We start from the raw sequence: 25,013 nt of genomic DNA, 5'->3' as shown, positions 1-25,013 counted from the left end.
ATTTCAACTTGCCAACATATTTCTGTTACTTTTGCACATGCGCAAATTTATTCATAGCTTGAAGTGGTTTGATTTAAAATCTTATGTATTTGCCGATAGCTCAAACGGTAGGGAATGCAGCTTGAGCGTTAAATATTTTTATGATTCTAGCTGATGGCACCAAAGTCATTTTTTTTAAACTTTTCAAATCAGTATATATATATATATAGCCAGTAGAGTTTAGTTTCCTAGAAGTACATCCAATGAAACATGTCTCACCAAAGAGTGCTCAATGAGTGAACAGAGCAGGTATAAATTTAATATATATATATATATATTCAATAGAGAATTGGCTTTGTAATAATAAATACGAAATTTGCGTGACTTAAAATATATTTAAGTATAATTTATGATCGGGGAAGGCTGGACGCCTCTCCCCCCCCCCCACACACACACTAGTAAATAAAATTAACTTGGAAATTTCACTTTAAAAACAAAGATAAAATGCAACAATTAAGATAAACCATGAATAGTTTGAATGGAAACATAAAAAGTAATATTAATTACCAAGATCGCAGGAAAAATGGTTGGATCACTGTACTGTTCCAGTAGGTATCTCTCTGCTGATGCAATCGTCTATCGGTATAAAAGCCAGATACATCCTTAAATGAGTAGTTACCACATCTGGGTAGGAGATGCTCTGTGCACACTATCCAGCCTTGATAGAGTTCAAAATTAGCTTTGAAACCTAGGTCATCTCCTTTTCTTTTCCCTGCAACCTCTTTGCCACAGAAGAGCGTTGTGAGCCTGTCTCTGCTCTATTGCTGTTTTCATGGCAAGTGCTTGACTGAACTCCAATCTATGGTTCCCCCTTGCCAAACTGTCACAAAAAAAAAACACTCGACTAGTTACAACCACTATATACGATTTCCCCCACTCTCTAACTGTGCCTAAATCTAAATACAGATTCCATGCTTCTTTACCAGAACTGTCTGGCCTGCTTCTTGGTTGAATACAACATGGTGGTGTTCAAATGTAATGTAAACAAATTCTTGTTGAGCCATCCCCATAAATAATCAATTTCTACTCAATTTACACCATTAACAATTACTACACTACCACCTTACATTCATTAACTTTTATCTTCGAGTGGCCTTCGGGCCTTGATAAGTAGGGGGAAAAAAGAAATTGAAAACAAACTTTTGTACGGGTATGCTTCCATGTTCATCTTGCCATACATTAAAATAAAAAAGAAAGTAAAATAGAAATACGATTGTAATCAGTTTAGGCTTATTTATTTGCCACTAGTTATATCATGAACACACAGTAAGATGGAGTACTGCTGCCAGATATTGGGAGACACTGCTCAGAGCACACTTTTCTGCCTTGATAGAGTACAAAACTGACTTTGAAATATAGTGGACTAGTGTGTGTGTGTGTGTCTGATTGTGTTGAGCAAAAAAAAAAAAAGTAGGCAAGCAGGCTCAAACCTGTAATACGAAGGCGGAAAAGAAAGTGGAGGTGTTGGTTGAGCAGAGAAGAAAAAAAAGGAAAATTGCGAGCGCAAAAAAAAAAAAAAAGTGACGAACCAATCGAAAAGCGGGGATAACTTTAAAAAATATCAGAGACAAAAGCAACCCCTCCCTGTAGAAAAGTGCCCAGTTGAGAATGAAGGAATTAATGTTTTTAGCTAATTTTTCGATATTTGTTGTCCAAAGGGTCGAGCTTCAAAACGATCCTGAGATCGTGAAAATCCGTCACCTCCGTCGCTTAGTTTTAGGCTAACATACAAACATGCATACATTTAAATAGACAGGTGAGATTTATAATATAGATGGTGCTGTTTTCTCTTCCTTACAAAAGAAACGTCGCTTAATCTCTTTCTACTCTATCTTCATTTTCATATCGGGTTCTCAGCTGAGTTTCAATCAGTGGTCCTCCCTGTAAGACATTCACAAAAAAATAAACTTGTCCAGCTCCGACCACTATCAATAATTTCCCTTCCCCCCCCCCTTTCTCTCTCATTACTTAAAGAAATATGAAACGTCCATGAACAGAGTTTCTTTCCGCGAACTGCTCACCTGTGAAATGCAATTGTGGAGCTGCTTCCCAACTGCCTACAACATAGTTGTTTTCAAGTCCAATTTTTGTTTAACCATCATCTAAATAACTAAATACTGTCCAATCACCACCATCATTATCGATCATCACAATGTCTCACTGTCTACTTGACGCTCATTATATCGTTATCCTCAAGTGACCTTTGGGCGTTGATAAGTGATGACTCCTTGATAAAAAAAAAAAATACTATTACTACTAGTAATAATAATAATCTGTTGCATACTACATTTGCATGGAGAGTGTCACCAAATAACCCTTTTTTTTTTTTTTTTTTTTTTTTCTCAGAGCTTATAAGGGGAGCTTACTCTGTCTGGCATTTCTACAACTATTATTACTATTTCATTTTTCTATCACTATTTTTCATCGTCTTGTTTCAAGACATTTCATAAATAGTTTCCAACTTTGTCTATCTGTTGCCATTTTGGTTGTGCTTCCTGCCAGTATAAGTTTGCTATCAACTCTTCTTTTTTAATCAACGTCAATGTGTGGTAAAATCGACCATAGGCACATTTTATTGGAAAAAAAAAATACTTTGGACTTTTGGTCAGAAGTCTGTAGTTGTAGCCATTTAATCTGCTGTAAGAATCTGAATTTCTACTGCCACCTGTGAATTATGAGGTGAAGATGGATTCAAGGTTTTTACCAAAATCCTGACATTCTAGACTGCTATTTTGGATTTATGATTGATATTGGAGTTAATGTAATGCAGATTTTCCTCTTCATCATCTGTTAGATTTCAGAGAACTGTCAATCATGATTATTTGTATCGGAGAAGATTGCCATATAAATAAGCACAAAAAAACAAAAAATTAAATTCAAAGTTTTCAATTTATATTTTTATATCAATTTATATTTGATATTTTTTAAAAGAAAATTATTTTAACATTTTCGACTTGCAAGCATTGGGTATACAAAAAGTGCAATGAAAATTATAGGTAAAGTCGAGATGATAACCAGTTTGTGTGTAAGTAGCGTAAGACAATGGAAGTGAATAAGAATTCGGATGTGGATTAGTTGGTCTGGTCACATTGAAAAAATGGATAAGATTTCAAGAGGGCTAGCAGACATAGAATAGCTGCAAGTTCACTTTGGAGAGGGAGACCAACAAAAACTTAAGAATGAAAACAGAATAAAGACGTGACTAAAGATAGTTAGGTTGGAAACAATTTTTAAAAGCCATCCAGCATTTCAAACAGACATTAAACTGAATATCATGATGATGATGAGTATAAGTGACATTATCTCTACTATCCTATAAAAGGAACTTTGTGTGTGATTTGTTCCCTATGGACTCTAAAATGGCTGGGCTGTTTTTTTGTTTTTTTGTTGTTTTTTTTAAATTTCACATGTAAATACTTGATGTGTCTGAGAGTGTTTTTATGTAGGTTTTGTATTGAAATGCATCTGATAAGTATCGAAAATCGATAATCCAATTAAAAAAGAAAGTCCAATTTGTAAAAATCAGATTTAAAAAAAAAAAAAAAAACAGAACTTCGATTTTAACCAAAGTTGACACTTTTATGCAACCTAACATGACCAGTGCATTTGAGAAATTTTACCACTGCACAAGCAGAAAGGCCCAGCATATAAAATCAACTATAGATTTATTTATAAAATGGGGTGAATCTGAAATGAATGTTTCTGTTTAAAGCACAATTGAACCATGGTGTACTTGACTTTTGCCTTTTAAAACTTTGTGAAGCCATTATTTACAGATAATTTTATAAAATCGACTGTAGATTCTCTACAGTCCAATGCAGACTAAGTCACTGTGGGGAGGAATTTAAGAGTTCTTTTTGGTATACTGTGGAGGCAGAGGGAGGAGTCCCTAACTAGAGCGATTTGATTAATAAACGGGCGATTTCATTGATTCTGATGACAATAAAAGTAAGAAAGGGTGGAACATTTGTGGATCCTCTTTAAGTCCCCAACAACGTCGGATCTCTCTGCTAGTGTATATTATAAACATGTTTGTATCTTTGTTAGTCACATATAAGCTCTAAGACTACTTATCAAAATTATATCAAATTTGCCATGAAACATATTTGAGATGCTGAATCTATGTTAAGAGCATAAAAATCTGTTGAATCAGAGCAGGTGACTTGAAATCACCAGCAAAACAGTCTCTGATATAAAAAAAACATTTGCATTATACTTAACTAGCTAGCCACCTGGCATTGCCTGGTCATACAATACGCTTAAACAGAATTTAATTTATGCTGATTGCGTATGTATCATTAAAGAATCAATACTCTGTTGATTATTATATATTACAAGGAATACACATCAAAGGCCGTAAATGACAAAGTTCTCTCTGATTCTCTCTTCTCTGATCTTAAGTGTGTGATACAATGGGAGAAAAGGTGGCTGGTTACTTTTAATGCATCTAAAACCAAGCTCTTATCTTTACATCATTAACACTGATCCCTACCTGGCATCAATGGAAATGAAGGGCTCTTATTTTGGAGAAGCCTCATCTTTTGACAAGCTTCTGGGCTTGACCTTTACTCCTGATTTGTAATCGAACACGTACATCAAATCTGTTGCCAAGGTCTCTATAAAAATGGTGAGATTGTTCTACCGCTCCAGTAGATCTCACTGCTGATGCAATTCTCTATCTATATAAAAGCCAAGTGCTCCAGGGATGGAGTATTGTTGGCACATCTGGGTAGGAGCTGCTAGAAGCAGCTTATCCTGCCTTGACAGAGTACAAAATAGACTTTGTAGCTTAGTGGGGGATGCCCTTTTCTCTTTCCTGCAACCTCTTTCCCACAGAAGGGATGTTGTGAGCCTGTCTTTGCTTTATCGTTATTTCCATGGCAAGTGCTTATCTGAGCTCCAATCTCTGGTCCCCCATCACCAATCTTTCATGAAAAACACTCGTCTAGATGAAACCACTGTCAATAATTTTTCCCACTCTTTGATTGCGCCTAAGTCAAAATGTAGATTCCATGAACAAAGCTTCTGTCTTAGAACTGCACACCTGTGGAACTCTCTTCTGTTTGCCTGTTTCCCAGCTCACTACAACTTGATTGTCTTCAAGTCCAACATAAACAAATTCTTGATAAACCGTCCCCTTAAGTAATCCAATCTACTAAATTTCCATTACTAACGATTACTACGATATTATCCCATTGATTACTGTACACTCAATAATCCTTAAGCTGTAATGCACTTGTAGCATTCCAACAACTTCGAGAAAGCCCATAGAAGCTCTCTTGTGTGAGTGTCAATGACTCTCATCACAGCCTCTTTCATCTCCTCAAATGTTTCATTATGACAACCTTCAAGGTTTTCGTTGAGCTTAGGGAATAACCAAAAGTCACAAGGAGCAAGGTCTGGACTATAGGGAGAGTGAGGAACTGTCTTTATGCCCACCTTGGGCAAATAGTCTATGACAAGGATGGGGTTGTGAAATCATGCATTGTCCTGGTGGAAATACCGCATCTTCAATTCATCACAAATAATCGTGTATACAGTTCCCACACTGACATTCAACTGTGCACTTATTGTCTCCATAGATATACTATGGTCTTTATCTATGAAATTCTTTATTTGGTCAATCAACTCTGGTGTTCTCACTTTCTTACTCTCATCATCCTTTAGACTACCTGCCTTCCTTGAATCCCTTATGCCACTCAAAACTTGATGCTTGATTCATGCAAGATGATCCAAAAGCAATCTGAAGTATTCCATACGTTTCTGTGGCATTTTTTCCAAGTTTAAAACAGAATTTTATTGCATATCATTCTCCTAAAGTGTCCTCATGTCCAAATTTCATTTTTGAAGTTCACCAGCTGTGGCAATCAGGCTTTAGGAGGGTGTATTCCAATTCCTGATGTAACTGTTAATTTGAACCTGAAATTATAAAAATTGCTCAGTCATTTCATAAGATGTATAGCAATAACATACTGAATTTTCAAGAGTCTACGGCAATTTTAAATGCCTGTATAAAAGTCTGGAAACTTATTGAAGGCACCTTATTTATTTTTGACAACTCTTGCTTTTATTTTGTCCTTTAGTCTTCACATTCCACCAGTGATGTTTCTGACAAAGGGGAAAGAATTGCTGTTTTCTGGATTGGAATCTATATATCAAACATTTATCATTGGCTAGTTTTTAACAGTGAAGTAATTTTTTTTTTTTTTTTTTAGTTTCATAGATGGCTTCATGCTTTGTCTGGAGCGATTACCATAAATTTATATATTTAACTTAATATAAATATAATATTTAACTACTATCAAAAAAATGATTAAAATAGCAATCGTAAGAAGAGGGTGTTGTTACTTTTAACATAGTTGTAATGGAGCACAGACGTGCGTATGACAGCTGTATGCAAATGACTGAGCCGTGTGCAAGGTGATGTCACTGTAAGGAAAAAGATTACAAAAAGAATGTGTGTGCAGATCGATGATCACATTAGAGAGGGGATAAAGATAGATGGGTTACATGCATGGGCTGAGAGCGACAGGTTTGAACAAGAGACAAGACTGGAAAGTACCTGGAAATAAATGTCTGTTTTTTTTTGGGGGGGGGGGGTCAACTGAGAAAAAGTGAATCCAGTTATTCCTTGACTTACTTACCTTGCAACAGTGTCTACATATGTAACATGTGTAACATTACATACTGACGACAAGCATATTACCTAAAGAGAGACACTAGTGATTTCCAGCTCTAAACTCATGGAGAAACCATATGTTAACAACAGTATTAAAGTAATTATATAAACACCAACCGTATTTACCCGGTGATGTCTTGTCTTTATAAAGATATGTTGCTGGTTGGAAATATTTTAAAATATAGTAATGTTAACAATTTTTACCTTGAAAAAAAATTTAAAAAAGCATTTGCAATATGAGATTAAGTAATAAAAAAAACTTGTTTCTTGAATACTTGACACTCTGCTTATATACCATGCTAATGACATTAACCGACTTCTCCTGAACGAGGAAGTTTCATGGGGATATCAAATGCACAAGTGATTCCCAGTCATGTATATCCAGATCAAGGGAGACGATGTTAGATTTTTGCAGTTCATGCAGAGAGGTGTCGATGTCCTCCTCCATACAACACCTGGTATCCCCGAACGGTCACGCATCTGGTACTGACCAGTCTAAATATGGCTTACCTTCATTGATCTAACCAGAACTGGTGTATCAACATGATTATGCCGTATACTCTGTTTACACAACTTGATCTATGAATTGATAAAACTATGAATTCTCGACTGATTATCTTGCATAAATATTGTTGCATCACCTCTGCTTTTGTTATCTAAAACTGTGCCACAAACATAGTTGCCATCTTAAATTCACACAATATGGCACTATTTTAAAATACCACAAGAATTCATGGTTAAGTTATTTATTAAAACCTTGACTGGGGGGAACATCTTTGTGAATCGTTGTATCAAATCACCATCACTATGTACCTAAACTTCCCCACCTGCAGGCCATGGGCGGGCGAATCCCTTATGGCAACAGAAATATCCATACTAGTATAGATATTATATTGTACCTAATATGTAGTAGTGATTTCAAATGTTTAAAAAAAAATTTAAAAAAAAAGACATGGCTGCCATCAACTAGAATTGAAATCAAAAGTAAAACTATGTCAACAAGTTGAAATAAACCTTTTGCATTCCAACTTGCCGACATATGTCTGTATGCATTATTCATCCATCCAAACAAAGATTTTACTCGTTACAAACCATCCTTGGTGTATGATTACTATTTCCTATTAATTTCAGTGCTGTGTGACCAGTAGTTTAAGAGTTTATTGGTTAAATATTTACATGCACACACACACACACACAAGTGATCGTGTTCTATGACAAAGACATACAGGCGGGCAGATACATAAAAGACAAAGCTATCAAACCAGATATTGTAATATGGAACAAGCCCGAAAGAACTGCACTCATTATAGATGTCACAGTCCCAAATGATTTCGGCCTTAATAGAGCTGAACGGGAAAAGATAAAATATCAGGACCTAAAAAAATGTCCTAAAAACGACATGGTCTCTGAAAGAAATTAACATTATACCGGTTGTGATAGGAGCAACTGGTTTAATAAAAAAGAACCTTCAGAAATACTTAGTAGCAATCCCTAGAAGACCAAGCTGTAACGAGATACAAATAGCAGCCATAAAGGGAACAGCATCTATTCTTAAAAGAGCCCTCGGATATAAATTTAAATCATAACAGAATCAAGTGTTAGCTCCAGGAGGGAGCCCCTTGATATCTTAAAATTTACTGAAGTTAAAGAAAAAAAAAAGATCTATTGTTTCATTTATAGAGATTTTATAACCGGTTCAAAATTTACTCCAATATTTCTAAAGAATGACATGATTTAACGCTATTGCTCACATAATTAAACCAATACAAAAACAATACAATAAGTACAAATTATGTAAATCAAAAAGTCACAGTGACAGTCACATGGTATCTACAACAAGCACAATCTAATATACCTTAAATTTTTGCATTACATTTTGGCCAGACTATACTTCTATCCCATGATCCTACACAATGGTGCCAGAGGACTTTTCTTTTTTGTTTAGTATATGCTGTCAGGGAACGCAGATTCTGCTCATGAAGGGGTCATATCATGCCTACAACAGGTTCCAAACAATCATTATTCAACAACCCCCATACTTTTCTGGACAATTCATTCAACATCTTTCTGGGGCAGTGATTACTTTTTGTAACAATCAAAAATAAAAATTCAAGTAACAATCCAAAATAAAAATAAAAATTAAAGTAACAATCCAAAATAAAAATAAAAATTAAAGTAACAATCCAAAATAAAAATAAAAATTAAAGTAACAATCCAAAATAAAAATAAAAGTAACAATCCAAAATAAAAATTAAAGTAACAAATAAAAATTAAAGTAACAAATAAAAATTAAAGTAACAAATAAAAATTAAAATAAAAATTAAAGTAACAATCAAAAATAAAAATTAAAGTAACAAATAAAAATTAAAATAAAAATTAAAGTAACAAATAAAAATTAAAGTAACAAATAAAAATTAAAGTAACAATCAACCACTACAAAAAAAAACCATTCTAGCTGATGCCATTGAGTGTCTTTTTTTTTTTTTTTTTTTTTTTTTTAAACAATTTAGTCTCTAAAATGTTTTTTTTTTATTGTTATCTAAGTTATTGTGTGCATAATTTTCACAGTCAAACACTACCAATAGCACCCCATATATAAAATCACAAAAATAATTAAATGTCCCTTGTCGAAAAAGAAGCAACGAAAGCACTGCTGCCATTTGTTCCTTTTCATATTTTTTCTTCAGCAAAATTCAAAGTTTAAATTAATGTCCTTTTCTTTTAATTTTTTTCTCCTTTTGTTATATCCGTACTTTAAATAAGAATACAGCAAGAAACACGGGGTTATGGGTGGAAGACGAAGGGGTTTATTTACAAGGGAATACATGTGACATAAGAGTTACTCAACATCTTATTGTCTTCCTGTCTTTTTTCCTTCTCCCTCAGTCACGTGAGAGGGTCAATATATCTATAGTTCATTTCATCTATGAAGGGATGTTAGGTTATTCCATTACATCACCTTTATTAAGCCATTGTCATAAAATTGTTAGCAATAGACAGAGGCTATTAAGTTAATTAGAGAATGCATAAAACTTGGGAATATTATGATAGTTAGGCAATACAGAACTCCGAAAATGTGACAGTGATACATGTTCATTCACACAATTCTGAGGCAGTACATTCAGGATTGCAGAACACAATGTAAAAGATCGCCTGTACATCTCTGAGCAAACACCAGTGTGATTATGCAGAGGGTTTAATGTGAATGTGTATTGTTGCAGATTTGGTCTGTTCAGCCCGCAGCACAAGGTGAGATTTAAGCATTGCTGTGGGGCAAGAATCAAGAATGTAGACAACAGAAGCAACTGTTATATTCCAGCGAGTAGACAACAAACTAATCCAAGCAGAGAGACCAGGGTTGTGGCAGTGAATATGTATTTCAAGTGGGGCCGAATCATTGCTTTGGTCAGCAAATGTCAGCATGAGAAATTTGGTAGCTCAGGACATGCAACATGTAAAGCTCCCTATTAACCCTATTGGATATATAAGACAAGTGGTCGTCAAACCCGAGATTGTTAGATATTATTGCTCCCAGATAGTTATGACATAATGCTATAACTTTTTTATTTTTCTTGTTTGTTGGCTAAATTGTCCATATTAACCTTTCCTTTATTTTTTTGATATTAAAAAAATATATATATAAACATAATCGAGATTTATCTCCGTTATGGAAGAAAGTGATACAAGGGTTGGAAAGTGTGATTTGAAGAATCAGCACCCTAAAGGAAAAGCACTTTGGCGTGCAAAAAAAAAAAAAAAAACGCCTGTGTCGCTCTATTGGCATTCCCCAGTAGGGGCACCTCAAGTGATTAGCAATAAACTAACCCCCTTCTCAAAGGGTGAGAAGGCAAAGCATGGGAGGATTGATCTCTTAGGACTTGCAGAGGACCCTACCTCAGCCAACAGAATAAGCCACGTCAATAATGGCCTACCTCTGGTGGCCAGATGGAAAAATGTTAAGATTCTATCTTTTAGTTGCCATATTAGTTTCAACTAACCAAGAGTTCAAGGGAAGTAACTCTTAATCTTTAACTTTTTGGATAATATTCTTTGTCTTTTTTTTTTTTTTTTTTTTTTTTGTGGAATATTTTTCTATTAATATCTATTTTTTTTTTTTTTTTTTTTTTTCTTTTTGTAGGTTTTAAGCCCCACTTACAAATCCCGTAGTGAAGATTTTAAGAAAATATTCAAAGATATACCAAATGATGAAAGGTTAATTGTAGGTAAGTAAAACAAATATATACATCATTTTTGTGAAAGTTGAACTGAATTACTTACAACAGTTGTTCCCAGCCATTGTGCCATGGCACATTAGTCTGCTATGGAATGATTACGGGTGCACTATTAAGAGGTTATAGGTGGAAGTTAGATGTTGTTTTAAGTGGAAAAAGTTTCAAATAGTTATAAGCGGAATTGTTTGCATTAATAAATACTATTTCACACATTATTACTAATGTGATACTGATGATTAAATGATAAAAAGAAAAAATGTTTTATAAACCATTTGCTTCGATTCCTCCATTCAGTCTCGAAAGATAAAGGATACCCCCTGTAGGAGCAGCTGTGTGCGTGCAATTGTGAGGCTAGGGTTAGGCAATCTCCAACCACACCTCTCCTGAATCGGCACTGTTTGAGCCCAGTGGCAAGGAGAAGTCCAGGATGACTGGAAACAATGCTGAGATAGGCGGAGAGCATATACAGCACCTAAAGTCCCAAATGGTCACCCATTTAGTACTGACCAGGTTCAACGTTGCTTAACTTCAGTGATCCAGCGGAAACCGGTGTGTTAATGTGATTATGCCGTTTGCTTAAATTGTTATATATTTTTGATTTTCCATAATAAACATTGGTGAACACTGTCATGCTTTATATCAATCTCGTTTACAAGATTAACAGATTCTTGTTGGGTCATCTTATCTGATATATATGTGTTGTAAATGAAGGTTTTATATTAATTTATTTTTATTTCGGACTATTATTCTCATCTTTATTAGTTGTTGTTTTTGATCTTGGTTTTGTTTTATTCACAACGTTTCGGCCAACTATTCCTCTGGCCTTCGTCAGGTGGTAACCGCAACGGATAGGAACTTCGAATCTCCTAACTGCATTCTCAGCCATCACTGCCATCCGTAGTTGTTGTCTTCTCACCACATTTTGGCCAATTAACCTCTGGCACGCTTTGGGTGGGATTGAAACCGCTATCTTCAGACAATGTTCATCTGGAACTGTAGAGATTCAACGTCTCTATCAACTGCGCCACGGGTCCCGAAGGGCGATCAAGGTTGGATTCTTTGATCTTATAAATCTACGTTTATTTATCTGATCTTCTATAGTCCGGTCCGTACCGATTGGTATATAAAAAAAAAAAAAAAAAAATGAATTCCAATTAAGGAATAATATATATATATATATATATATATATATATATATATATGAAGGTTTTAATTAGAGAAATAAAAAAAAAAGATTGAATATGATAATCCTCTTTGATTTATTTTGTTCAGTTGGATTAAATTAACCCTTAATCATGGGCAAAACGAAAAGATGATGATGACAATTCTATAACTCTATTTAAAATGATGATACTAGGAATTTGGATTTCACTTGATCGAGCACACATTCCTTTTCTGATTTGTGTTGTGTGCACTAAGTGTCTTATCAAGCAATGGTTTTAATAATTTTATTTATTACGGACTATTATCTTCATCTTTTCTTAGATTGTTTCACAACGTTTCGACCAACTATTCCTCTATTCTCAACCATGTGGCCGGTCTCCCATGCTCAGGTCAAACAACTGACCTCTGACTTCCTTCGGAAACTGTGGCTCGTAATGTCTAGTCGTCCGGGAGACCTCCACATTAATTCTCAACGCCTCTGTGTAGAATTCTGCTGAAAAGCAAAACCAGGCTTGCATGCACTGAAAAGAAAATGACAATCTGGATTTCTATCTACTAAAAATTAATTTCACAAAAATTACAGATCTTTTTTACATATATATAACGTCAGTTATTAATACATTTTAAGTTTGCAAATCTCTCTCTTCATCATTGGATGGCACTCAAGTGGATGGAGAGAGGGTTGTGGAGCATTTTGGGGAGCTGATTTCTTCTCAGGATTTCAGCACAAATATGTCTGTTTTTGAGTGGGTATTGGCTTTTATAGTAAGGTCGCAGGTTGGGGTGGACGGTCCACCCAACCAATCAGCGATACATTTCCTGGGGATTTCCCAGATTCATTGCGTGTGTGCACTTCTCCAATATTACCAGAGTTTTGCAATCTGAAACCAAAATGAAATCATCTTCACACGAACTCAGGGTCAATACCCATCATTCAGAAAGTCCCTGTCTGAAAACAGGTGTCCTCGAGCCCAAGATAGGTCTAGTTCCATTTCCACATTGTCTTACATTTCCAGCCTCTTCATTCTCAAACAACAAAACACATGTCTGGTTTTTTAACAATAAAAAATATATATATCTATTTTAATTCCAAGTATTTTTGATATCTGCCATTGTCCAGAATTCAATTAGACAATCTTAGCATATTTACCGGGTCTTTCTCAGGTCACAGATGTGTCTCAACCTCCCCAATGGGGAGCAATTCGCTCCCTCAAGACGATCACATTACAATTATTCTCGTGCAAATTTTGGAATCCATTAACATGGGGAGATGTGGTGCTTTGTTGATTCTTATAGCTAGAGTTACGCCCCTTTGGCATTGACCTTAATAAAGGCAAGTTTGAATTGTTTGAAATTATCTTCCTTGTTCTACAAAATGGCATTGAGAGATCACAATTTTTTTTTTTTTTTTTTTAAATAAAGTTACTTGATCGATTTACATGATTTTTGATGTAAAATATTTTCTTTGCACCATGGGTACATACACCATAAATTTTTTTTCTTTATTTTTTGGTATTTTTGTTTGTTCATGGAGGGATGAAGGTGGAGAGGTATGGATTTGTACCAAAAATTGAAATAACAGTGAATCTTGATGCCTTTTATTTGCCTTTAATTAGTATGTTAGGTTGGTGCAAAAATAATGTTGTTTTTTGACGTTCAACTTTGTGTTAAAAAACGACATTATTTTTGCACCAAGCCAATATTTGGTTTGTTGTTTCTCTTTCAGATTATTCGTGTGCCCTTCAGAAAGACATACTTGTGCATGGACGCATGTTCATCTCTCAGAACTGGGTCTGCTTCTATGCGAACATATTTAGGTGGGAAACCGTGGTAAGTAGGTGCTTTCTTCATTCAAAGTCATTTTAAATGATCTCTCAAATGATCATTATATAAAAGGGAGTTGTCTGTGTGTGTGTGTGTGTGAGTAAAAAACTGCACAATATGATTTCCCTCATTCTCTATCTGAGCCTAAAATCTAAAAACAGATTCCATGAACAAAGTTTCTTTCCCAGAACTACTCACCTTTGGAACACTGTCCCGCTGGCCTAGTTCCCGGTTGAATATAACATGGTCGCCTTCAAATCCAAAGTTCCTGTTGAGCCATCCCCCATAAATAGTCAAATTCTACTCAATTTACACCATTAATGACTTACCACCTTACATTTATTAACCCTTATCCTCAAGTGGCCTTCAGGCCTTGATAAGTGGTGACTCCAAGTGAAGAAAAAAAAAAAAAAAAAATTCACAATGCTGATATATTCTTTTTAACAATTAACCTGGACAAAAACATAGGCATATTTTATTTTATATTTCTTCTGTTTAATGTTAACCATAGCAAAAATTTGTCAAGAACTAAACATTTTTTTTTTTTTTTTTAATGGAAATCATTCCAGAAAAAGCATGAAATCACTTTATATTAGTGTTGGGACGATTCCTAATTTTTATACGATTCCGATTCCAGGAAAATATAGATTAACGATTCCGATACCAAGTACGATTCCGATTCCGATTCCTAGGGAATTATTGTTTTGAAATATACCAGGTAGTTTTATACTTATGGTCGGTAGTTCCCAAATATGTTCCCTAACTTTGGAAGAGATATTTTATGTCTACACCAGTACACCGTCGTGTTTTGGTTTAAATAAAATTATTATATAATAAATTAAACGGAAAACTTAGCAAAATTTATTTTAGAGAAAATTTATTTTACTTAATTGGAATACAGAAAAAAACTCAAAGAAAATAGAATTTATCCATCAGAGAAAAAACAAATAAAGTAGAATTTATATAACAGAACAAAAACAAGAAAATTAGAGAATAAATACACACGATTCATTATTTTGGTCCTCATAATTAACAGATTTAATGAATTAAATAAAAAAAATATAGCGGAAGAGAAAGAAAATATATACGAATTAAATATAAAAAAGATAAATATTTAATTTAATGATTTATAAATGAACGTGCGTAATGAAAAAAAAAAACAATATACCATGTGACATGGCGCTGTAGATACAAAATAACCTTTCCAAAGTTAACGACCATATATGAGAAATACCATTAATCGAAAGTTTGTGTTTTATACCAAAAAGGTAGGTATAGCGAAAAGTTACAATTAAAGGAATTTCAAAAACGATTTTTTGTTTGGCTATTGATAGTTGTATTTGTGACGGCAGTTCTTCAGACCTCCATAATTCACAAGGAGTAGTTAACACCTATTATTTTTTCTTACTTTTTCATTGCTTTTACACGTTGTTTCTAACGTGAAGAATAAGTTTAGCCAAACTAATTTTGAAATAGGGTATATCAAAGGAACACATATAAAAATGATACCACTATAAAAAAATGAAATACTAGATAAGATTGAGCAAACATAATTACCAAAATTACAGAAAAAGATAAAAAAAAATGGTGAAGTTTGTTGAGTGAAATGAATTATTGAAAGAAAATTAATTGAACTAATAGAAATGTTAAATAAAAAAATGTCACATTTCAATATTTTTTTAATAATTAAATTGTCAGGGTTGTCGGAATTAAAAATTAAGTGATTTTTTTTTTATTAGACTTCTTTCGAAGCTTGTTACCTTGAAAAATACATTTAAAACCCTGTTTTTTTTTTTTAAATAAATTGAAAAATAAACGCAATTAAAAAAATTTAATTGATAATTGAAACTTTAAAAACATATTAAACATTGAAAAATTACTTATCTCACAAATTAACGTCCAATAAAGTAGATCCAGTCTTCATACAAGAATTCGGTTATAATAAATATATCTTTCCCAAACTTAAAAATTAAATCTTTTTTTTTTTTTCTTTGGAGAGAGAGAGTGCTTTAAAATCGCCGGGGAGTGCCGCCTAAAATTTTAAAGAAGTAAATTTTAGGAGTTTAGTGCCTTTCAAAGACGGTTATCATAATTTATTATCATCATTTAATTTCCTTTCCCCCCCACACCTTTCCACATGGTTCAGTAGTTAACCAGTGCTCCTGTTGCTGTCAGTCAGCTATCTTTACCTAAGTTTTAATTTCTAGTCAAAAGAATTTTTCATGAATAGAATCAGCATTTTTTAAAATTATTTTTTTAGTTGCATGTATTGTATTTACTCTTTGAAGTTAAGGAGGGTTAAAAAAATTGGTGACACCAAGATGGTGACGTAGGCAAAAAAAAAAGACACTGCAATTTCGACCCTCACTAATAAAACTGCTGAGTGACTAGTTGGTAATTTTTTGTTCCTTTTCTTTTTTATTTTGCTCCTCCAATTTATTTGGATGCATCATAGTTAAATGTTTTAACATGTTGGTTGTGGTCATGTAAGATGGTTTTATTCCTCGCGATATTTTAATTTGACAGACTTTGCAAATGGCTTTCAACTCATCATCAAAAAGTTTCCATGGAAGACTTTTTTTTAGACTTTGGCGTTGTGCGTTCTATCCCAACCATTATCAATGGACCAGAAGTCATCTCATCAGCATCAGATAGGGCCAAACTATTTGCAAAGAACTTTGCAGCTAATTTTACCCTATGCGACGAAGGCCATCAACTCCCCATATTTTCTCCTACAACACAGAAGAAGCTAAGTAACATACAAATATCCGTGCATGAGGTCGCCAAGCTAATCAAGAACCTAGATTCTAGTAAGGCAACTGGCCCTGATGGCATCCCAATTATAGTGTTAAAAAAGCTTCAACCAGAACTTGTTCCCATACTTACGAAACTATTTAAGCGCTGCCTTAAGGAGAAGTGCTTTCCGACCCCCTGGAAGACCTCATCAGTTTGCCCTGTATTTAAGAATTCAGGTGATAAGTCCTCTCCCTCTCAGTACAGACCAATAAGTCTCCTGTGTGTTATGAGTAAGTTGCTGGAATCCATATTAAATAGAGAAATAGTCAACCACCTCAGCAGGAATAACCTTCTTAGTGACACACAATATGGTTTCCGCTCTGCAAGATCTACCACAGATGTGCTGACGGTTATATCCAACAGGATTAGTGAATCTCTTGACAAAGGCTTCCTTTCTAGGGCAATTGCTCTTGACATATCAAAGGCCTTCGACAAGGTATGGCATAAGGGTCTACTTCACAAGATTTCCAACTACGGTATAACTGGAAATGTTTTCTCAATCATTAAATTATTTCTCTCCAATAGGCTCATAAGAGTAGTGGTAGATGGACAAAAATCGGAGGCCTGCAATATAAATGCTGGAGTCCCTCAGGGGTCAATCCTGGGCCCAACTCTCTTCCTGATCTACATCAATGACCTCCCTAAACACATACTTTAATCATTCGTTGACATCTATGCTGATGACACGACCATCTACGGCAACACATCAAAGGCTGTAAATGACGAAGTTCTCTCGGATTCTCTCTCCTCTGATCTCGAGTGCATGGTTCAGTGGGGGAAGATGTGGCTGGTTACCTTTAATGCATCTAAAACCAAACTCCTATCCTTACATCATCAACGCTCTGATCCCCAGCTGGCATCAATTGTGATGGATGGCTCTCGTCTGGGTGAGGCCCCGTGTTTTGACAAGCTTCTGGGTTTGACCTTTACTCCTGATCTGAAATGGAACACGTACATCAAGTCTGTTGCCAAGGTCGCTGGAAAGATGGTGGGATCCTTCTACCGCTCCAGAAGATATCTCACTACTGATGCAATTCTCTATCTATATAAAAGCCAAGTATGTCCAAGGATGGAATACTGTTGCCATATCTGGGCAGGAGCTGCCAAAAACAGCCTATCCTGCCTTGACAGAGTACAAAATAGTCTTCGTGGTTTAGTGGGGGATGCTCTTTTCTCTACCCTGCAACCTCTCTCCCACAGAAGAGACGTTTCAAGCCTATCCTTGTTTTATCATTATTTTCATGGCAGGTGCTCGTCTGAACTCCAATCCCTGGTCCCCCCCTCGCCAATCTTTCACGAAAAACACCCGTCTAGCTGAATCCACTGTGAAAAATTTCCCCCACTCTATATCTGTGCCTAAATCAAAACGCGGATTCCATGAACAAAGCTTCTTTCTTAGAACTGCACGCCTGTGGAACTCTGTTCCGTCTGCCTGCTTCCTTCCGGACTACAACTTGGATGTGTTCAAGTCCAATGTTAACAAATTCCTAATGAACCGGCCCCCTAATTAAACACTTCATCAAATCTCCACACTAACGTAATGTACTTGCAATAACCCTTATCCCTGAGTGGCTTCCGGGCCTTGATAAGTGGTGATCACTGTGTAAAAAAAAAAAAAAAATCCGCTAAAAAAGACAAAAAGAAAAAAATATAAAGGGATGGGGCGGTAAATTGTACCAACCGGTAGTTAACAAAAAAAAACTTATAGAATTTAATTTTTGAAACCAATGTATAAAAGTTTACATAATGAAATGCAAATATGCATTTTCTTTTGAATTTTTTTTTTTGGTTGACTGTGTTCAATTCACACATGGTTGATGCGGTTCAATATTGCTAAACTATAAGTCTTAAGTAAAATTCTATTTATAAATACTTTTTAAAATGAAATTATTTAATTAATCGTAAATATTATTTAGACATAAAAATTAATTGATTACAAAACCTTTTAAAAATATATATATTAATTTCTTTTTCGTTCGGCAAAAAACTGCGCAAAACACTTTTAATTTTCAATTTAAAATTCTAGAAAAAAGATTATATTATTCTGCTTTTAATATAATCAAATTCAGGGTTTTATCTTTCTGGAGAAAAAAATTAAAAAAATGGATTTTATTTCAATGAAATTAAAAAAAAAAAAAACTTGACTGAATTGAATTAATTACCCTTGAATTAACGAAGGGGCTATTTAATAACTTTAGGTTTGGAAGAGATAGGTATGGGGTCGATTGTTTGGAAACATCAAAAGAAGCCGACAACTGTCAAAACTTTGCGAAATAATATAACGTGATCAATTTCATTTTAGAGATATTTCTTTCAAAAGCCTTCTTTTAAAAAAAGAAAAAAAAGTACATTGTTCTATTAAACCGTTTACTGTTTAAATAATTTGACTTTCCTCGTTTTATTTTAAGAAAATATAAGTTGAAAAAGCATTTTCATTCAGTATTAGAAGATTTGTCAGTAAAAACAAACAATCGCCAAAAAGATAACGTTTTTTTTTTATTTTTACTCGCAATGTAGAACCCTGCATACTTCTTTTCAAGTTAACTCTTTTGTAGTTTTGATTACAATAGATCTGAATGAATGAATCTTGTAAGGGAGGGGGCACTAAGCATTGCCCTGTTAGTAATGAATTTCTTTGGTTTCTTTTTATAACATGCTACATTTCTCTCTTGCGGTTAGAAATATCAGGACATTTTTTTCTTTTTTTCAACATCAGACTAAAAGAATCGTAATGAAGGAATCGGAAAATTAAGGTATTTTTTAACGATGCGATTCCGATTCCGATACCTCCCAAAATACACGATTCTTACGATTAACGATTCCGATTCCGATTAATCGTCCCACCACTACTTTATATATATATATATATATATATATATATATATATATAAAGTACTAAAAAACAACATACAAGGTGAAAAACTAGCCAACAAGAAGTGTTAGATGGATAGATTCTTCCTCCTTTGTAAGAAACACCACTCATGGAATGTGAGGACTAAAGGACAAAAATAAGAGAAGTGATAGTCATATGGCCAGCAAAAGTAACCCAAACATTTACTTTTTACTCTCCATAATTCTCATTTTTTAAGATGTAAATGATTATTCATTTTTTCTAAATTTTAATATGTGCTCCTATTATAAATGACTAGCAGGACTATCTGGCATTATTCGTCTGTTATATAAAGGAAACTCGTCTGTGTCTCAACTAAAAGTCAAAAACTACACAAGACATGTCCCCACAAACCTGCTGTATTCTTTTTCATTATTACCTTAGAAAAAAAATATTAGCACACTATAGTTTCTGAATTTTGAGATGAGGATTGATAATTCATATTATATGGATTATTCAGATTACTGTTCTCATCTTGAGTGTCATTTTCTTTTATATTGCGGATTTGATATAAGCAAATAATAAATCTGAGGTGGAATGATTAATCGAACAACGGGTTCGGTAACACAATTAATTTTTTTTGTACAGATAGTATAAAACAAGAATATAGTTTAAGGAAGAAAAAAAATATAAGGTTGAAAGTTACTTTCATCTTTTCCATCTTTGTCAAACTCTCTTCCTTTTCTAGCTTTTTTTTCAGTTATCGTCTTTAACTGGTCTCCCCCCTCACCAGACTTTCATGAAAAACACTCGTCTAGCCCAAACTACTATCAACAATTCCCCACACTCTTTATCTGCGCCTAAACCTAAACGTGGATTCCATGAACAAAGCTTCTTTCTTAGAACTGCACGCCTGTGAAATTCTCTTCCGTTTGCCTGCTTTCCAGCTGATTACAATCTGATTGTCTTCAAGTCCAACGTGAACAAGTTCTTGATGAACCGTCTCCCTAAGTAATCCAATTTACAAAATTCCCACTACTTATGTTTACCCATTAACCCTTATCCTCAAGTGGCCTCCGGGCCTTGATAAGTGGTGAGTCCTATGTAAAAAAAAAACAAAAAAAAACTCTCCAGTGTTAGAGGGGTGTTAAGTTTTCCATTATAAAATTTTCAGAATGTTTCAGCCAGTGTAACTGATATGTCTCGTGAAAGGGATATATTCGTTTGAAGGAGCGTAGTGGTCTTGGCTATATATTCAAATAATAATTTAATAAGTTGCTTTACTGAATGAGTGTTCATGATCGGAGCTGGTATAGCATGAGGCTTTTGGGGTACCTTTTGACGTCTCTTCCAGGTGTCTATACCAGTCGGTAATTATGATTTAACCATCCAGTCATATTCTTGTAAGGTAGAACTCTGGTGTTCTCGTATTCACTTCATCAGTAATCTCCAACCATCTTTCTGTCAACCTCTGGAATCTTCACAAAATGCTGTAAGGAACCCTTTATTTAATCCGTAGAGTTAGCATGATCTCATTCCGTCAGTCATGACCAAGTAAAAATCCTAAGTAATTCATTACAGTTTAAAGGGATCTGTAATGTAATGAATAATGAACTTGATAAAGTTCAGTTGTGACCCCTTTTCAGGGGGTTGAAGGTTGAATCCTGAGTGATACTCAGAATACAATTGCAAATTACGTAAGGCTTCTACCCAGTCATGACTAACAACAAGAGCATGCTACCCTTGTGGATTAAGTAAAGGGTTCTGTTTGAAATTCTGTGCAGATTCCAGAGTTCAACAGAAAGATTCCAGAGTGTGACACGATCCACCTGAAAAAGGTTGGAGGTGACATTGACCAAAAAACTGAAAATAATAGTAGCCCGAATAATCCAAAAAATGACTTCCTTTTTTTTTCTTTTTTTTTTATATTCGTTCTTTATGGTTTCAACAGGGACAGAATTAAACCGAGGGCAACCATTTAGACTGATTTTTATGTCAATAGATGTCTTCAGTTGCCAGAGAGAGAGAAGACTGGCAGGGGGAGGAAGAATAAAGAGGGAGAGAAAGAAAATATGGCACAGTGATTAGAATACTTGGAAAAAATTGTAAGTTTCTTTTCTCCTGAAGAGTGAAGGTTCCATTGTTAGTGTAAGCAACTGAAAAATACAATTGTGAATTACTTAGGACCTCTATCCAGTCCTGGATTATGGAACAAGAGTATGCTACCCCTGTGGAGTAAATAAAGGATTCCATTCGAAATTCCATCCAAATTCATGAGTTTGAGAAGATACACCAAAAGGAGGTCAGAGGTTACATCAATTGAAACATTGTGAAAATAACACTCAAGATGAGAACAGTAGCTTGAAGAATGCAAATAATACAAATAACTGATTCTCATCTCAAAAATTCAGAAACATTCTATTTTGTTGTCCATGCCTTTGGTCAACATTGGGTAACTTAGTGTAAAATAGCCTAGTATAATATTTTTTAGATGTAATAATTCATTTCTGTCGGAAATTCGCATTGTTCATCAATCCATCATGCACAAGTTAGAAATAGAATTTTTTTTTTTTTTTTTGTAATGTTACTCAAAGGTATTTTATAATAACTTGAAATCCAAAACTTTATTATTTCAATGGAAGGTGCTCAGCTGTTCCAATCTTTGATTCCTCCATTCACAGCAAGAACACATCTTTCCACCACAAGAAAAAAAACTCTTTCCTTTCTTCCTACATATACCTAGCATCAAGCAGAATTTCCATAGACATTGTTTCTTTGCAATAAGCTTCCCAACTGTGGAACGCATTACTGAGGCACTGCTTCCTCATTAATTAGAACTTAATCATCTTTAACTCCAATGTTAACAAATTCTTATGAACTGACCCAAAAGTAATCAAAGGTAATTCATACCGTTGATCAATGTTAGCATTCCCATAATGTTCCTCATCTTTCGACTTTTAATCATTCCCATCTCATTAACCTTTCTCGTAGACTGATAAGTGGTAACTTAACCTTCATAAGTGATAACCTCCAATAGTTTAAAAGAAAGTAAGTCTTATTTCTACAAGCCTGTCTCTGTTTTATCGTTATTTTCATGGCAAGTGCTCGTCTGAGCTCCACTCTATGGTCTCCTCTCATCAAACATTCGTGCGAAACACTTGTTTGGCTGAAAACACTATAAATAATTTCCCCCACTTTTTATCTGTGCCTAAACCTAAACATAGATTCTACGAAATAAGCTGCTTTCTTAGAATTGCACACTTGTGGAACTCTCTTCCATTTACCTGCTTTCCAGCTGACTACAATATGGCTGTCTTCAAGTCCAATGTGAACAAGTTCTTGATGAGCCATTTCCCTTAAGTAATCCAATTTTACCAAATTTGCACTTCAAACGATTACTATGATATTGTCCTTTTGACCACTGTACACTCATTAGCCCTTATCCTCGAGTGGCCATCAGGCCTTGATAAGTGGTGATTCCCTTGTATGAATAAAAAAAAAGAAAAAGGTAGTTAAGTTAGGTGACTTGTAATGTACACAGACATTGGCTGGATGTACTTCTGCAACTATTGTACATTTACAGGCTAGCATTGTTGTTCATGTGGTCCTCCCCCTATGCCACACTTTCACAAAAACCACTCACCTAGGTGCAACCACTATCAACAATTTCCCCCACTCTACAAATTCCATGAACAAAGCTCCTTTCCTAGAACTGCCTGACTGTAAAACTCTGTTCTGCTAGCCTGCTTACCGGCTGACTACAACATGGTTGTCTTCAAGTCCAATGTAAACAAATTCTAGTTGGGGAGTCCCCTTCTACCCAATTCCCATCATCGTACATGCATTAACCCTTATCTTCGAGTGGCCTACGGGCCTAAATAAGTGGTAACTCCCTTCTGTAAAAAAAAAAAAAATAAATAAAAATAACAGGTTGGTCAGTTATGTTGTTCGTTTATCTGTCTGTCACACATAACTTTCAAATTATATTTCCGTTGCTAAACGTTTTTTTTTAATATTGGAAATTTATTTATGTTTAATTTTACTTTCGTGTAAGTTCTCAGAAATCAAGGAGGTCTCTTCCTGCGGCTAACGCTTGATCTCTCCGTGTGAGTTATCCTTTTGTAATGTGGCCATTACTTTTTGAATTGTGTCATTACACTTCAAACCTCTCAGACCCACACGCTGTCTGGCACCGTCGCAAAGGAACAAATAAAACATTCTTTCTAAGCGAAATTGGAATAGGGCCGACCACTTCCCTAGATGAGTTCATAATTAACGGATACTCTAACTTAACATCTAAATCTGACCCCTAAGATCGCCATGGGCATGGAATATGTGCCTATATTAAAGATGGCTTCCCATGTGGCAGGGATATCTCTAGAGAAGATCCTAATTTACCTTATATGTGCTTCCGGGTTGCACTTGCTTACACCACTGCATTTATATTTGCCCTCTATCGGCCCCACACAGCGGAGTTATTATCTTTAAGAGCATATCTGAGAAAATAGACCACATCCTGTCTGCACATCCCTCGGCTAACATCCACATATGTGGTGACTTCAACGTCCATAATGTGGAATGGCTGACCCACTCAAATAAGACGGACGATGAGGGGAGGTTCTGTCATGATTTTGCCATTGCTTATGACCTCACTCAGATTGTTTGCGAGCCCACCCGTGTGCCCGATACTACAGGTCAATATGTAAGCCTCCTAGACCTTTTTCTTTCAACTTCCCCTGAGCTATGTTCATGTTCCGTTCTTTCTCCTCTAGGATCCTCCGACCACTCTGTCGTATCGGTTAAGATAAAAATGAAATGTAATAAGTCCCAGACGTACCCCTCCACCGTATTGTATACTGATAATCCATGGCTGACTGGGATAGCTTCCGTACATTTATATCTGTTCTACCTCTGCATTCCATGTTTAAAAAGGATGTGTCCTCTATAGTATCAGACCTGACCGAATGGTTACTTGTAGGCATAGACCAATTCATACTATCAAAAAAATTCCAACAAAAACCTAACAGCCAGCCATGGTTTTCCCCAGAATGTGCTGCTGCTATCGCGCACAGAAATCACTTTTTCCATAGCTACCAACATAATAGATGCACTGAGATTAAAGCTGCTTTCAGGAACGCCAGCAACCAATGTAAAAGAGTAATAAAAGATGCAAGAGAGCTATATGCCCAGTCTGTTAAATCCAAAGTAGCTGATCAGCAGCTTGGTTCCCACCAGTTTTGGCAAATAACAAATAGGATCCTGAACAGAAGTGTGCGTTCTATCCCAACCATTATCAATGGACAAGAGGTCATCTCGTCAGCTTCAGACAAGGCCAAACTATTTGCCAAGAACTTTGCAGCAAATTCTACCCTATGCGACGAAGGCCATCAACTTCCCATATTTCCTCCTATAACACAGAACATGCTAGGTAACATACAAATATCTGTGC

General features: G+C 35.1%; 1 protein-coding gene across 5 annotated transcripts in view; it reads left to right on the top strand.

Annotated features, from left to right (window-relative positions):
• The window catches only part of LOC145248896 (protein Aster-B-like), a 465,755-nt gene that overhangs the window by 235,977 nt on the left and 204,765 nt on the right, over positions 1-25,013 (top strand). For all 5 annotated transcript variants that reach the window (XM_080110668.1, XM_080110669.1, XM_080110667.1 and 2 more), the window contains 2 exons: positions 10,857-10,941; positions 13,841-13,944. In XM_080110668.1, the coding sequence (XP_079966794.1) occupies positions 10,857-10,941; positions 13,841-13,944 (189 nt within the window). The remainder of the gene's footprint in view (positions 1-10,856; positions 10,942-13,840; positions 13,945-25,013) is intronic.

The sequence above is a fragment of the Euprymna scolopes genome, chromosome 27 (assembly GCF_053919585.1).
Source record: "Euprymna scolopes isolate OS-2025 chromosome 27, ASM5391958v1, whole genome shotgun sequence".
Classification (NCBI taxonomy): Eukaryota; Metazoa; Mollusca; class Cephalopoda; order Sepiida; family Sepiolidae; genus Euprymna; species Euprymna scolopes.
This window is presented reverse-complemented; position numbering and strand designations above follow the sequence as displayed.